This window comes from Diadema setosum, chromosome 1 (genome assembly GCF_964275005.1).
Source record: "Diadema setosum chromosome 1, eeDiaSeto1, whole genome shotgun sequence".
NCBI classification, from domain to species: domain Eukaryota; kingdom Metazoa; phylum Echinodermata; class Echinoidea; order Diadematoida; family Diadematidae; genus Diadema; species Diadema setosum.
Genome location: NC_092685.1, coordinates 3,622,060 through 3,638,859, shown reverse-complemented (window position 1 = coordinate 3,638,859; position 16,800 = coordinate 3,622,060). Strand labels below are relative to the sequence as shown.

The 16,800-nt window shown below is 38.5% G+C and overlaps 2 protein-coding genes across 2 annotated transcripts; one reads left to right on the top strand and one right to left on the bottom strand.

Annotated features, from left to right (window-relative positions):
• Positions 1 to 5,137: 5,137 nt before the first annotated feature.
• Positions 5,138 to 6,848, bottom strand: LOC140246617 (uncharacterized). The gene is made up of 2 exons (XM_072325962.1): positions 6,576 to 6,848; positions 5,138 to 5,301 (listed from the first exon to the last, which is right to left on the bottom strand). The coding sequence occupies exons 1-2, from the start codon at positions 6,744 to 6,746 to the stop codon at positions 5,188 to 5,190; spliced, it is 285 nt and encodes a 94-aa protein (XP_072182063.1). The 5' UTR covers positions 6,747 to 6,848; the 3' UTR covers positions 5,138 to 5,187.
• Positions 6,849 to 8,850: 2,002 nt separating this feature from the next.
• LOC140246606 (D-aminoacyl-tRNA deacylase 2-like) lies at positions 8,851 to 15,008 on the top strand. The gene is made up of 4 exons (XM_072325950.1): positions 8,851 to 8,985; positions 11,574 to 11,717; positions 12,729 to 12,798; positions 13,487 to 15,008. The coding sequence occupies exons 2-4, from the start codon at positions 11,604 to 11,606 to the stop codon at positions 13,810 to 13,812; spliced, it is 510 nt and encodes a 169-aa protein (XP_072182051.1). The 5' UTR covers positions 8,851 to 8,985; positions 11,574 to 11,603; the 3' UTR covers positions 13,813 to 15,008.
• Positions 15,009 to 16,800: the final 1,792 nt, after the last annotated feature.

The following is a 16,800-nucleotide window of genomic DNA, read 5'->3' as shown; positions in this document are numbered from 1 at the left end:
ACCCTAAAACCATCTTCTCATGAACAGCTTTTCTCCTTGGATTTAAAGGGACTCAGTCTTGTTATTGTGACCTAAAATGAAATAACTGTCGGCAAGGACAGTTTGGTTAGTATCTTGGTGCCTTGGACGAAACATAGAGCTACACTGCAAGGTATCCATTTGTCTCAGTGTGTTAGGCAGGTCTCACACACACACTCACACACACACACACACACACACACACACACACACACACATTGTATACACACACACACATTGTATACACACACTCACACACACCCCACATATTAAAATCTTAAATTCAGACCTCTTTAACCTCCTATTTTTGTTTGTTTGTTTGTTTGTTTAACCATTAAGTGATGGACCTACAAGCAAAAAATCTTTCCAAGAGATCGGACTTCATGATCTTGCATCATAATGTGTATACTAACACTGTAGAGCATCCTGCAAAACATGCACCTGGGTATACCCTTAACAAACTTGTTTTCATACAATCCACCACCTATTTATTGTGTTTGATCCTGGCGTTTCGTTGCTGGAAGAGACTTGTGTTTGACTGCAAACTTGTGGGCAATTTTGGGGACTTGTGTTTGATTTTTCAAGTTGCATTTTAATACAAAGTTTCTAACCACTGGGCCCAGGTTTGAAGGCATTTATACATCCACACACTTACACACCCCTTCAGCTGTAAATGTTTACATAATTTCAGCAAGAGTGGCAAATTATATGGCAGATATAAAACCCATCTGTACAAAGACAACCTGTCTACCTTTGATGGGGCTCAAAGTGCTTGTGCAAGTGCTTTCCTTGTGGAATATTTAAATTAAAACAACATAGCAACATGCACAAAGAGTTGTTGATGGGCAGACATTGATCATTTTATGTGAACTTATCAGACATGTAAGGTTATCTCCAGTAAGGTACAGTGCATAAAGGTTCTAGAGTTATCACCTGATTTTACCTGTAGCAAACAAGCTGAATTGTATGTACTATGTACTGTAATTTATGACTTATATGTGGAATGGTAGACAGCATAAAAGCAATGTTACTTCACAATGTATCTCTATGTTACTTTTCTTTGATGGCATTCTAGGTATATAGCATGACTGTATTAAAGGTGTAAAATTTATACTAGAATTTTCTATCATATAGTATTTCTATGGGGACCAAATATTTGAGCTTCTTTTCTACATAATAATGTATATATATATTGAGAAATGTACATAAAAATGGAACTTAATCAATTTGTAGGAATATGAGAGTTATCTGGAATTGTAATCATCATTAACATCTGAAATTTGAATTTTTATTGTCAAAAAAATTATTTTAGAATTTGGAAATTTTATTGTTTTACTGTATGTGTGTTTGTGCTTGCCGAGTTAGTGTAAATAGTCGCTTTATGTATTATTGTAGTCTTATAGATATAGCTTTATGCTTTCTGTGAAAAATTCATATAATTTCCACTCTATTTCTCACAAATATTTTTGTTCTCAGCTTTACTGACAGATAATACTTTAAGATACGACTAGGCATCATTGATAATATCAAGTTTGTGAAAAGCTTTATTACCAACCATGCTACAAGATTCTTTTCATAAATACGTACAGACATCAGAATATCAATGAATTTGTTGAGTGCCTGTAGCTATCAATATTGTCACTTGTATTTAAAGGCACAGTTGATACCATAAAGCATGTTCTGACTCATTCAAAGTTGAACAGATAACACTGGATATTAAGATGGTATGCATGTTCTTTAATCATGATACAGTATGCACTTGTTCCGTAACTCCTCTTTGAGGGTTGATGCACAATATCTGATGAGGTAGACTGGATGTTAACAACTCCTGGTCCTGTGGGAGTTGGTTTGCCATTAAAATCATCCTTTTTTATCAAGGTAATTCTTTCTTATGAAGACAAATCGCATACTCCTGTGCTACATAATTTCCTAGCATCTTTACAAATCAGTATATTATGTGTCTTACTAACATTTGTTTATAGTATCAAAAAAAAAAAAGAATGTGCATGTAGCTTCAAGAGCAATGTAAATTGCTTTTGAACATTAATATAATGACCCTCTATGTATTATTCATTCTCCCCTGTACCATTTCGTCATCTTATTTCATATCAAAAGAAAGATTATGCATATCCATCCGTCTACCAGTCTCTGGTTCGTTGGTTTAGGCGATATACTCTCCAGTCACTGTGAACATTTGTATTGCTTTGTGCACTAATGCCTGTGCAGCCTTTCTCTGCTGATCATATGAATAAATCTCACAAACTTGAGCTGAACTGGTGACAATTTGTGGCTTCCTTTTCATTTTCTACAAACATGTCTTTCAATGGTGGTGTGCATTACTGCCTGTCCGTTGCATCTGCAGTGCTGTTTGAACTCAGACATGGGTACTGAATGCTGGGCTTTGATTGGTCGTCAAAGTCACCTGATAATGGACTGCTGTACAGGTGGATACTGCATCTTGAAATTGATGTTTTTCAAGAGAGGTTACTATCGACTGTGACTCTTTAATACAAAGATTGCACTGAGAAAATGTAGCACAAATATTACTGGAGGAGAGAAAACAGTTACAGCTAATGCTGCTATCAAGTACAGGGGGATTATAATAGATAAGTGTCACTACATCTACCACAATGTTTTTGAATTAAGATATATACAAACTCACTATGCTTGATCCATGATCCATTTCGCTATTGGCTTAGCCACAGCATCATGTTGTACCACAGTCAGTGTTAACACTATTGTGAACCAGCACCAGAAAAGATTCATTTGGAATGCTTTCAATCCATCATGTTTAAATTAGAAAAAAAAAAAATACACAAATTGTACATTTCATGATCAAGGCTACTTGATGATTGCCCATGATGAATGATAAGCAATATATTTTGAGTACACTGAAAATCTTGCCACAATGATACATCAAAGAGATTTGTATCCAGACCAGCTACACTGTACATGTTTTTGTGAGGATGGGGTCAGACACACACACACACACACACACACACAAATATACTACTACAGGGGAACCTTGTTATAACAAGCTGCTCATGACCGCTGAAATTTCCTCATTACAGCAGATATCTTCTCACATCAGGGATAAAAATATAAGGATATAGAAGGAATGGCATATAGGACCTGCAAAATGACCTCATTATATCAGGTATGTCGCTATATCCGACCTTGCTATGACGGAGTTCCACTGTATCATACAGCAACTGGAAGACATGGTAAAAATTGATATGGTGCAGTCACTCTGGATTGATCTGTTTGACAGTAACTTGCTCTAAAATATACATCTTATGCAATACTGAGTACACAGACTAAGCCATAAAACATGTTATCAACATTCGATTGCATAATGAAGGTACACTCTTAACACTCCTGCCCCATGTTACGAGTGTTCACATTCACATCTTGTGTATTATTTTCATTATGCAAATCTACTACATGTACATCCCTAAGTGTGATTTGGAGGCTGTACAAAGATGAAGTAAAACTAATTGAACTTCGAAATTGTCTTGCAACAGTAAGTAGATGGAGGCAAAGACACACATTTCCTACCACAACTCGTCCAGAAGTTTTAAATCTCATGTCTGTCAAATTAAATTTGTATGACATAATTTGATAAACTTTCATTTGCTTTTCACTTTTCCGAGAATGAATGCAGAACCTTAGGATTACTCAGTAATCTATTCTTTGTCAGTTTGTTGCTTGTTCACACCACCAATTGTTCTACAAGTAACTCGGTCAATGTGTTCGACCAAGCACACTGGACACACTTGTGACATCAGCTTAAATGCTTCAAAGAAGGACAAACATGGTTATCACTGATGTCATTGATAGGTTCTTAATAACTAACCTCTTCTAAGACTGAAATGTTCAGTCTATTTGAAGTGCCATTCTAAAATGTCAAGCAACTTTACCATTACAAGAAATGTGCTGGATCTTGCCTACTCTTCCTTTATCTACATATTTTTCCTTTTTAAACCCATTTTGCCTGATTTTTTTTAGGGGAAACATCCCTGTAGCATCAGTGTTGTACTCTGCAAGATGGTGAAACTGCTGAATCATTCCGCATGTAAAAACGACCAAAAATTCAACAACTACAGCATTGTTGAAATGGTGATACAATACAGTATCCTACAGCACATTGCACTGAAGAACAAAAATTGGCACAATATTGGTGGAAAGTTACTGTGTTATACAACTTGTACATCTTTGAATGATTTGATCACCTATTGTTAATAAAGTCTCTCTCCCAATTACCAACATTACTTATATTGGTAGCATTGGCAGGTATATCATAAGTCTATGCTCACACACCAGTAATGTACAAAAATGACTAGACATTCTGTATAGAGAATTAAACTAAGTTGCCATGGAAACCATAGAATGTAGAAAGACAGGACAGGAGATGAAGATTCTTCTAGCATTGAAATGGAAGCAAACTAGAGCTGTGCCTTTCAATGGGTTGTAAGCCTTTCCATCTTGAAGCAAATCTGCAAATTAAATGAAAATACCACAGAAATATAATGAAAGATCCATCATGTAGCCAAACTGAAAAAAAAAAAAAACATGTCACAGAACTCAACATTCATCTTTATATTTTTTAAGAAGTAAAGTCAATATGAGTCAAAGTTGCTAGTAAAGTGTATCTAAGAAAGCAGAAGGAGCAAAAAATAATTAACCATACACCATATTCATATTTATATCTATGCACTGAACTGTCAAGGTCAGCTTATTAATTTGTCATCTCTTGCCTGCACTAGAAGGAATAAGACTCAGAGCAGGCATTTATCCATCAGTCGATCACCATTTACAGATACACAATTTAAAAACCTAAATATCCATTATAGACCAAAATATATGCTGTAAGCTACAATAGGACCTCTACAAATGGGAAAAAGAGAAAATGAAGAGACAGTTGTTTCCCCCTCCCCCTTGTTTCTTTTTTGTTTTTTGTTTAGTTATGTATCTGAAACAAAAATTCCATAACAGAATTTTGTTTCATGCAATATGTCATTACGTGTTGAAATAACAAGAAACAAAATGATGAAACAAAAGGGAAATAACAATGAAAAATGCATGATATCACAGAAAGCTGAGATTCATACCAAGAATGACTCCATTAGCTGACAGCTTTCCCCAGCACGGCTCCATACTTTGGCATTATTATTCAGCGGCTGCCTCTTTGGCTTGGCTCACGGTGTAATCTCCGATACACTTCCCAAAGGCTGCGACCTGATCTTGACACTTTCTCCAATCACGGTTGTCTGCCATGCATTCCTGAGAAGGCAACAAAGAATTCATCAGCTTGCATATACGGACATTCCAAATGTGAGTGACTTAATTGTGTATTTTAAGACTATGGCAAAGAAAATTGCTGAAAGCTACTGCATGGATTATTTCGCATTTATTTTGCCAAGAAATTAACCAAATCTACGATTGGATAGTTTGAATCACTTGGAGCAAAGCGAAGCAATGAAAAAGAAAAACATGTACAATTATGGTGTACTTGAAAATTAAAGTGCCTTGCATAAAAATTTTCTCACCAGTGGCGGATCCAGAGAGGGGCACACTGGGCGCACGTCCCCTCTTTTATTTTTTTGTTAAAACAAAAGAAATAAACAGAAAAAAAAATAGGGGGAGGAGTAGCATCCCCGTTAATTTTGTAAAGGTGCCTCCCCTTTACGGAATTCCTGGATCCGCCACTGCTCACTTTGACTCAATTAAGCCAAGATTCACCTGTACGAAGGAAATTCAGACAAACGGTAGGCCCTAAGTTGTTTTGATGATGCTGTATATTGGATTTGATTGTAGTATTTTTGGATGTGCCTGCTTTGTACTGTTAATGTGTCTCACCTTCAGTGGTGTATGTTAACATTACCATGACTTGTTAACTGTTACGCATAACTGTATTGCATTATGTTAGCGAGATGCAAAAAGAATCGAAAATAGTGTAAACTTTATTTGCACAGAAAAGAAGTGATATCCAGGAAGATGACAAGACCGCAGTAACTTGTCTGCACATTTTCCTGGATTCCCAGTTGATGTTGATTACCATAATGACCGCATACATCCATCAAAAGAAACTGTGATGAGCTTCCATTGAGCTGCCTGTGTGTGTGTCATGATCGCCTCATCATACATTCATGATCGAATTCTCTTGTACAAGTAGTTAAATTGCTTTAGATTAGTTTTAAATTGTGCCAATTAATGGTGGATCACTAGTGTTGATAGAGTAGATATAATATTCGCATCATAACTTTGTTTGTGTCGTGTCTGACTTCATTCAAACTTCTACTCATGCATTTATATTCTCCGAGATAAAGTTTCTTTACATGTCGTATACGTAAGTTTCATTTTGATTCCAGAGACTGTTGCGTTGGACACAATACACTTGTCACAGTTGTGGCAAAGATTAATTGTTAAAATCCAAGAATATCAAGTTTAGATCTTGCAATACAGCTGCAATGTGGTCTCCTCGACAAACTAGTCAACATCATCTCACTCCAGACAAGAGAAATGATATTATTTATTGTAATGCTACTCCGACATACCTGGACAGCATAATGAAGCTCCAAACAACCGGTCTTTTTTATCATAGCATCAACTGGGTCATCGTCGTCTTCGTCTGGTTGCGTCTTCCTCTCGTGAGGCTGAGGCGCTGGTGCTGTTTCTTCGACTGGTGCTTGTTCAGCAGGCGTCTCCTGTTGTGTTTCTTCAGACATGTTTGATGAACTATCTGGCAATCTGTTTCAGTATTGAATGTCAGTCTCTGGAAATCCTGATGTTCCCCGCTGTCTGTGTGGCCGTAGATATGATGACTTGCAATAGATCGTCGTTAGTTCATGTACGTACGAGTACCGGGTGCGAGAACCTACACCGCCGCGCCGCGCCGGGAGACAAGCCCTGGGAGGAGTGTCAGTTGTCGGTGGGCGCAGTCCGAACGCGTCGTGAGAGCATTCATGAGCCGAGAAGTGTGACTGAAGGTAGCAGAAGTTTACAATGGCGCAACCAGCGCACAATATCTGGAAGTCAAACGTGTAAACGCGTTCTCTACCTCCACCTTCTTTCCTGGTCAAGCAGCAATGTATAGGCCTATAAAGTCTCGTGACTGACAGTAATCATTCGAAATTCAGTTTTATCCTATATAGCTCAATTTGCCACTGTTCAAGCAAAGATTTGAAAAACACCTTGCATCTTATGTTGATTGATGATATTATTATTAACCAATGGCGAAAGTATAGGGCCTATGACCTATGTGATATATTTATGCCTACTTGCATAACGTGTCACAACTCCCTCCATTTTTATTTCTTTTCTTCTCTTCCTTTCCGATTTCCCTCTTGTCTTTGTTTCTCACCTTTGGATCAGCCCTTCATTTTCAATACATTGTATATCATTTTCACTCATCTGCATGTAGTGTTTTGTTTGTTTTTTGTTTGTTTGTTGTTGTTGTTGTTGTTGTTGTTTTTCTTCTTTTTTTGGGGGGGGGGGGGCCAAGGGGGGCCTTTGTTTAACAAGCTCTACAAGGTCCCACACAACATTCCATCAGATGTATACTGTATACATCAACCTGGTTCAATTTTTGTAATTATACAAAACCATGTATGTGTCCCCACGAGGGGTTTGTCTATATGTGAATGATTTGTGAAAATAAATTGAATTGATTTGCATTGAATTGAATTGAAAAAAAACATTACAGGAAGTGTAACGATCGGAATATTGCATGTCTGCACATCCTTTCAATTACCTTCTGTCCTGTGTGCATCCATTCGAACAGACGTAATTTTGATTATAGGTGTCATAAGTGCTCCTCTTGCCCCCCCCCCCCCCACCCTGGCCCCCAGAGCAGAGCTGTGAAAATAACAATATTGAAAGCCCGTGTGATCCAATTACCGAGTCTTGTTAGTTAACTCGTTCTACTCTTGTACATTGCTAGATAGGTCCTATCATAGCAGTAATCTAGAAATTCCTACAGACTGCCACAATTAGAAATAGTTATGAGTCAATTTATGAACCTGTCAGTGGCTACGAGAGCTTTATGATACAGTTTGTGTTGAGAACAAGTGCATCGATCAACTAAAGTACTTGTAAGTAAGGTAACATTGTCATAATTTCATCACCCAATTAAACAGGCAATAGTCAAGTAATGACTTTGATTCCCTTATCAAACCTTTATTCTTTTTCAAGATGGGTGTGGTTTACGAACAGAGTAAAATGAAAGAAACAAAATTGTAGAGGTTTCATCAATTAAGAGGACCTATATACAAATATAAAAATTGAGAGATGTCATTACCAGGAGACTATCTCAGTTAGGGCCTATACTTTGACATATGCAAATTAGATAAGGTGTATGTAAAGACCTCACCTCTCCAACACACAAATGCTCATTGACACAAAAGAAATAAAAAAAAAATTAATCCTTGCACATCAGACTTTTGTTTTGTTGCACTTACCAAGCATGCAAGAATGACCCTTTACTTTGGGGGATGAAGGCGTTGTAGTTGCTAAATTATTGACCCAAAACATGATTTCAATAGAATCATTGACAATTCGTACAAGATAACAATTTTTAAAAGTAAACGTGCGTGTGAGTAGATTTTGTTAGAGAGGTTCGAGAGAAAAAGAGAAAAAGCGGGTTACGTTCATACTCTTGCTCGTTGGATCGATTCTGTTATCTTCTGCATTTTTGGTCGATAGCTTCAGTTTTTATTATGCAATACCACAACATGTGCTCAATGCCATTTGCCTTGATCTGCAGCTGCGTGCGTGGCGTGTGAACAGTGAACAAGCAAGCGTCCACTACATCAACACAGCACAGCGCAGTGGTCTGGTGGTGGGAGGGGATGTCGGCAGTCAATAAATAAGCTTAGGCTCTAACTTTAGCTAGACAGAGTAACCTGAAAAGCGGGGTTCCAGACAGTACAGGGCTTTGTTCAGGCGAGGACAGACAGGACATCAGTTGTGAGTACTTAGTACGGCGTACATGTAAATGAGCTGCCCGGGGTATAACATGGTATTGACTTGAGTAGACAAGGCATTACGGTGTGGGGTTGGCAAACTGTTTCTACTAGAGTCTAGCTATGTAGATTTCTACGTAGAACGCCCACTATTACGTAACTTCACTGCCTTTCGAAGGTCAGAGCCTAGTAAGAGGGCCCCTGGACCTCACTCAGCCATCCATGACAATTTAGCAGCACGTCAAGTCAGGCGCGCCGGAAGCAGTTTTGGATTGGGGGGGCAAATGTTGGAGGGGGCTCACGATAGACCATACATATGTTACACAATATACACATATACACACACACACACACATCTTATTATATATATATATATATATACATATATAATATGTGTGTGTGTGTGTGTGTGTGTGTGTGTGTTTGTATGTAATGTAAAGTGGCGTACGGTGGGTCGAAACATTGGGGTGGGCACCTTGTGGAAAAGTAATTTTGACGGTGTGTATGCATGTGCGTGTGTGCGTGCGCAATAATGGGACTACAATACATTACGGAATGCGATACATTCAACATCGCAGTCATTGAGCAACATTGTAAGTTTTCCTTACATGGATTATGGAATGACGGTGTGAAACGACAAATTATATACTGTCAGCAACTCAGGAGAATTGCATAACAATAAAATGCGAGCGAGCGGAGCGAGAGAGCTTGAAATTTTTGACATTTTACAGTCCCAAAACTGCCGTTTGTAGCTATATCTTTCGCTTTGGGGGCATCGGGCGCAACTGCTGGAAATTACTGGCGGCAACATTAGGAGAATGGCATAGCCATTCAATGCGAGCGAGCGAAGCGAGCGAGCTTGAAAATTTTGACATTCTACAGTCCCAAAACTGGCGTTTGTAGCTATAATCTTTCGTTTTGGAAATTAATGGGGGCGCATCGGGGGCAACTGCTGGCAATTACTGGCAGCAACATTAGGAGAATGGCATAACCATTCAATGCGAGCGAGCGAAGCGAGCGAGCTTGAAAATTTTGACATTCTACAGTCCCGAAACTGGCGTTTGTAGCTATATCTTTCGCTTTGGAAATTAATGGGGGCGCATCGGGCGCAACTGCTAGCAATTACTGGTTTCAACATTAGGAGATGGCATAATGATTCAATGCGAGCAAGCGAAGCGAGCGAGCTTGAAAATTTTGACATTCTACAGTCCAAAAACTGCCGTTGTAGCTATGTTTTTCGCTTTGAAAATTAAGGGGGAGGCGCACCGGGCCCAACTGCTGGCAATTACTTGCTGCAACGTTAGGAAAATGGCATAACGAATAAATTTGACGATTAATTTTAACATTTTACAGTCCCCAAACTGCCGTTTGCAGCTATATATATATATATATATATATATATATATATATATATATTTAGCTTTGGAAATTAAGGGGGGCGGCCCAGGCGCAACTGCTGGCAATTACTGGCAGCAACATTAGGAGAATGGCATAGCGATTGAATGCGAGCGAGCGGAGCGAGCGAGCTTGGAAATTTTGACATTTTACAGTCCAAAAACTGCCGTTTGTAGCTATGTTTTTTCGCGTTTATTCATTTATATACATATCTGTCATATTTTATCTATTTTTATTTATTTGTTTATTTATTTATTTTTTTTTTTTTTTTTTTTTTTATTTTGGGGGGGGGGGCTTTTTGGGGGGGCAAAAATGCGTTTTGCCCCCCCACTTTTTGGATTGGGGGGGCGGCCGCCCCCCCTGCCCCCCCACTTCCGGCGCCCAAGTTGTCTGATCATAGATCTGAATTTGCAGTGGACAACTCAAAGCCACATACCATACTGTAACCCCGGGGCGCTCCTACTGAGCTCCTTGTACACAGTTATACTGTCAACGTTGGGGCTGGTTGCAGTTAACCATATAGTGGAGCATTGATACGGTACAAGAACTGCTGTATACAAACCATGTCATACTAGTCTCACCTCCTTGATTTCATGTATCCTAAACGTAAATTGACAGGATATACGATGTCGGGCTCACATGCAAGAACAAATTGCAAGCGATCCTCTTAATGTTTCTTGAAATATTAACTATAATAAGCTGAAATAATGAAGTGCGTACTCTGATGTTTTTTCCTAAATGTGTAAATTACAATACAAAACAATACAATTATTAAATGACTGTTAATGTTTCATACACAGCTCTTCCAATGAGACTTGATAGAGAGCTTACAAATTTACATAAATGGAATATATGTTCATTTAGATAAACTTAATTCAGAATACACAATAAATGAAAACACTTAAGCCATGCAAACTTCAATCCATAAATTGGACATCACAAAATAGGTCCACACAGGCAATAATTAAGTGTATGCATTTACATACATAATAGGCCTACATTATGCATATATTAACAATAATTTATCAGTGATACTTTACATTTCGCTTTCCGCTATGATGCTTCAACTAAAGAGAGGGAAATATATCTCTCGGAGCATAGGCAGTATAGATAAATCGCAATATGCACCACTGTGTATTGAAGTGTACTGCATATTTGATGAAGAATTCCCTATGATTTATGTTGTCCTTTTTATAGATCCATCTAGCTCAACCTCCCAGAAATGTCATGGCAAACCAACCAATCAGTGAGCCAAAAGCCAGGCTGGTGATACAGCAGTGTCTGTCGGCGAAGCTCCAAGTCAAGCCTGCATCAGATGATGAGGAAGCAGCATTTGTGGAGGTGTGGTCTACCGATATATTGACAGGATCATTCATGTGTGTGTGTATGTGTGAGTGTGTGTGTGTGTGTTTACGGGGGGGGGGGGGGGGGGGTGGCATCAGTCATGGATATATCTTACAGATGCAATATTTTATTGTAAGTGTGTAAGTGTGTATGTGACCTAAGGAATAGATTTCTTTCCAGGATTGCTACTAGGTAATCATTGTCTGAATCAAAAGAGCTAGCTACAGTAGGCCTTTATGACGAGACATACACTGGTGTTTGTGAAGCCACTTTTAGTTGGCAGCATAGTGTGCTAATGTCTCAACAATTGCATATTGCCTGATTGAAAACATTTGATTAATACTTATTATGGAAACATTATCAAAAAGCATCACCATATATGTCACTCATTATTGCCTCATGGCAGTGAAAGATTATGGATACAAATACCATCATTCACTGCATCATTTAACAATGCCTTGACATTCCTATTACGTATATAGAAATACATACCGTAAATGATTTTACTTGACTTCTACAGTATAATCTAACTGTGCTGTCATTTTGTTTTATTTCTGCAAATTTGTAAATGCTCACATTTGAATGGTTTTTCAGGTGATGATGGTGTTACTGTATAGTTTCGCTTGTGTGCGTATGTGTTCCTTTGAAATAATCATCTGTATTACAAACAGTATTGGTTTTCATAAAAGTGATGCTGTGCATGTGCATTAGGCATTAGAGACCTCTTTTCTTCCAGAATTGTATTTAAATGTACTTGGAAATGTGTGGGATGATGTGTGAGTCCAGTATAACTTCACACAACCAGCTTGCACTAAGTGTCATTATAATAATGTTAGACTGTGGATTCACTCTTTTGAGTAGACAGCCATACATTGTTTTGAATACAGGAACAGCCTTATGTTAGCTTTCAGTGAAGCTATCCACTTTTGCATGCAGTATCTTTGAAATTCATGTAAAATCTTTAATTGTTTTCTTTGGTCTCTTATCTTTCATACTTTTGTTTTTCAGATAAACAGAGGTATTATATTATACATATGTTTCCTGAAAGGTGCCGACAAGGAAATTGTGGAGAAAATGGGTAAGAACAATAGAGATGGACAAAAATACACTGTATCATGAAAGATATATTTGCACTCATGGTTTTAATTGTCGGACTCAGTCATTTCTTGCTGTTTATGTTTTACATCTGTGATATATTATGTCTAAAATGTTTTTGAAGTTATATTTTTTAAGTGTACCAATGTAAGGCTGAATTCTGCAGTCAGGTAAAAAGAAAAGGTGAAGAAAGAGTGCATTGCGTAGATAATGTGTGTGAGATGTATTGGGTACTGACAACTTCTGAGGAAAGTAATGACCACAGACTGGATTAGAAGAATATTTTATTCAAGAGCTTGCTGCAAAAAGAGTCACATTGCATATATACACCTGCATCTTTGACTGTGGTTTTATATTTGCAACTTTGCTTGTGCTAGTGGACACATACAATTCACAAAATTCTCAAATGCCAAAGCATTGGCTGTATTACCCAAATGCAATTAATATTATCTCATGGAGGGGGGGGGGGGGGGGACACTAACTTTACTTCTTGAAACGGGATGATAGAATTTCTCATTCCTTTGCAGTGGTTCTCTGCAGCAAATTTAACCACTCATTAGATATATGATGTATACAGTATCAGAAGTGTTATAGAGTGATTGCAGTGAGTAGTTACTGAAATTTGATTATTTCAAGTGGTGTAACAAAGTCTAATGTTTTGCTTTTGACAGTGAAATTTGCTCTGAACATCAGGCTTAGTGAGTCATCCTCCTCCAAACGTGTGTCAGTCCTAGACCTACCAGGAGATGTCCTCATTGTCCCCCAGGCCACCCTAGGAGGTAAAGCCAAGGGAAAGATGATGCAGTACCACTCCAACATCGCTAAGGAGACTGGAGGAGAACTCTACCGGATGTTTGTGGATCTGTGTGTGAGTGGTCTTGCAAGCAATGAGAGAACATTGGAGGCGGGTTGCAAAGTTCACAGTGGGACATACGGAAATCGCCAGGTGCTTTCAGTGGATACCAATGGACCATATACTCACATCACAGACTTTTGATTGATGTTGGAGCATAAAGTGAATGTGATGATGGTGGTATTTCTTTTCGTTCTTTGTCACAGCCCAAATTTTAGATAAGACTGCCCTATCAGGAAAGCCACATTGCAACATAGTTTGATCTATCAAGATGAATCCACCTTACATGCAAAAAGCTCACAATCCCTGTCATGTGTGGCAGTTGGCTGTGAAATTTTGAATCATCATGTTGCTACCAGTAATGAACATATCCTCTGTATTTATGCTGTAAACAGTGCTCTCAGGAAACTTAGCTGTCAATGTATTTCGTTCTAGGTTTGGGATATTTTCTTTTTTCGATCATTATGTACAAATAGTGAATGGCCACAGTTGCGATTTTGTTCCATTGCACGAGTAAAGACCATACACTATTTGTTTTATGAGGTGACGCAACATTTGCTCCTGAAACAGTTGCTGGGGTCTTACTGTATTTTCTCCACAGACATAGGATTAGGGTTAGGGTTGTGATAGGGTTTTAGGTTAAGTTTGATGTGAGGTAAGGATTAGGATTAGGGTTATGTTTGTGGGTAAAATTTATATTTGGCTTAACATGCAGATATTCATGGGAGCAAATGTCATGGAACCATTTTATACAACACCTTGGATGTCAAGGGATGTTCACATCAAGTCCTGAATATACAGTACAGAAATGGGAACCATTTTTATGTGAAAGATGGATAGTTGTTCATTACATTCAGTTGTGTGCGAAAGTGATCACTTGAAGTTGCTGAAAGTAAAGTGAATGACTGAATGTGTGCTTGTAACTGATAGAGTGCATGCGGCAAAGGTACATACAGTTGTAATTATGTTGTACATTTGTATATAATATGGTATATAATTACAGGTATGTTTACACACACACACTTACCAAGCAACAGAAAAAAACAAGACATTGATTGGATTATGTGTTGTTTGAAGGTTTGCATGGTGAAGTTAATTAGGAAGAAAGATTTGCGGTGACACCATGTGTATGTAGTCCTTAACCGGATCGTAGTTTGGAAGAAGAGCTTAGAAAGAGGAGAAACGAAGAGGGAAGCGACATATGGGGGTTGTGAGGAGGGCAAAAAGTGAAGAGTGGGAGACAGTAATGGGCTGGAAGTTGAAGTTGCACTAGTGGAGACAGTAGAGAAAGGAACACAGAGAGTGGTAAGGAAGAATAGTGTGAGAATCAAGTAAGATGTTCGGACATCGTTAGAAGGGGAAAGATGAGATAGAAGGGAAGAGGAAGAGGAAGGAGTTGAATGTTGGAGAATCATGGAGATAGGGAAGAGCAGTGAAGATTCATGAAACCAAGAGAACGAAGTCGGCGAACAGTGTGACTATGGAATGCGAATGAATGGAGAAAGGACGATTAACAGAAATAAGGAGGGGTAAGTAGAGGAGAAGTGAGAATATGCGGAGAGAAGGGAGAGAGAGAGAGAGAGAGAGAGAGGGGGGGGGGCAATGAAAAGAAGAAAACAAATTGAAATTCAAGACGTAAATTAGAGGGAGCTATTGTAGATCCTAGAATTAAATGCTGCTGCGGAAAAGAAAAATAAATGGAGACGAAATTGATGACAGTTAAATCCTGAAAAGGTTCCTGTGGGAGAAATGCAAAAAATGAGAAATTAAAATAAGGTTAAAATGTAGACCTGAGAAGAGAAGACAAGAGAAATAACCTGTAAAGAAATGTGTAAATTAAAACTAGTGGTCCTGAAAAGGACCGTTGGGTTGTATGGAAGGAAGAAATTTTTCTTTTCCGCAGCAGCATTTAATTCTAGGATCTACAATAGCTCCCTCTAATTTACGTCTTGAATTTCAATTTGTTCTTTTCTTCTTTTCATTGCCCCCCCCCCCTCTCTCTCTCTCTCTCTCTCTCTCCCTTCTCTCCGCATATTCTCACTTCTCCTCTACTTACCCCTCCTTATTTCTGTTAATCGTCCTTTCTCCATTCATTCGCATTCCATAGTCACACTGTTCGCCGACTTCGTTCTCTTGGTTTCATGAATCTTCACTGCTCTTCCCTATCTCCATGATTCTCCAACATTCAACTCCTTCCTCTTCCTCTTCCCTTCTATCTCATCTTTCCCCTTCTAACGATGTCCGAACATCTTACTTGATTCTCACACTATTCTTCCTTACCACTCTCTGTGTTCCTTTCTCTACTGTCTCCACTAGTGCAACTTCAACTTCCAGCCCATTACTGTCTCCCACTCTTCACTTTTTGCCCTCCTCACAACCCCCATATGTCGCTTCCCTCTTCGTTTCTCCTCTTTCTAAGCTCTTCTTCCAAACTACGATCCGGTTAAGGACTACATACACATGGTGTCACTGCAAATCTTTCTTCCTAATTGATTGGATTGTCTCAGTGTGTTGACACATGGGGAATTACAGATTTGTGGGGGGAAATGTGTATAAACTTGGGGGGGGGGGGTAAAATTATTCATGGGGAATAGAATAGCTAATGAGATTTTCAACATTCCACAAACCCCCCAAAGTACTGTGTTTTAATGCAACCACTTCATGCTACATAACACTTTGCACTTTGTTAAGAGTCTGCTCAACATCTGGATTTAGGCTTCTCTTTTGTGCAAAGTGATGAGTTGAAGGTGGATTACTCCCACACTGAGCTTGTCAAATGGTAGTTGGCAATACTAGTTTAGTAGTTGCCACACACTTGGTGTATGGGCTTTGATTTGATGGAAACTGGATGAAGCAAATACCCTACGCTACAGATGATTGTTTGGCAAACAGGAAATTTGGCAAGTACATGTACATGTATGTACATTTTTCTTTGTTACACACTTCTTTTACGTTTTTAAAGGTAAATAATGACTTACACTAATGCAGTTTGTGTATGTTGCATTATACCACTACATTGTATTTCAATGTCCATTTGTGAATGAGTTCCTTGAATAAAGTGCAATTAAAGTCCCTACCAAAGAAGGCAAAAAGAAAACTCCTGAAGCTTTGGTTTATTTATCAGGTATAAAC

What these genes read in the sequence shown, in the direction of transcription:
- LOC140246617 (XM_072325962.1), bottom strand. Translation starts at nt 6,746, where the DNA reads ATGTCTGAAGAAACACAACAGGAGACGCCTGCTGAACAAGCACCAGTC. An exon ending in AGCTTCATTATGCTGTCCAG is followed by an intron (nt 5,302 to 6,575) that starts GTATGTCGGAGT and finishes TTGCCTTCTCAG; the next exon opens with GAATGCATGGCAGACAACCG.
- LOC140246606 (XM_072325950.1), top strand. Translation starts at nt 11,604, where the DNA reads ATGGCAAACCAACCAATCAGTGAGCCAAAAGCCAGGCTGGTGATACAG. An exon ending in AGGAAGCAGCATTTGTGGAG is followed by an intron (nt 11,718 to 12,728) that starts GTGTGGTCTACC and finishes TTTGTTTTTCAG; the next exon opens with ATAAACAGAGGTATTATATT. An exon ending in GGAAATTGTGGAGAAAATGG is followed by an intron (nt 12,799 to 13,486) that starts GTAAGAACAATA and finishes TGCTTTTGACAG; the next exon opens with TGAAATTTGCTCTGAACATC.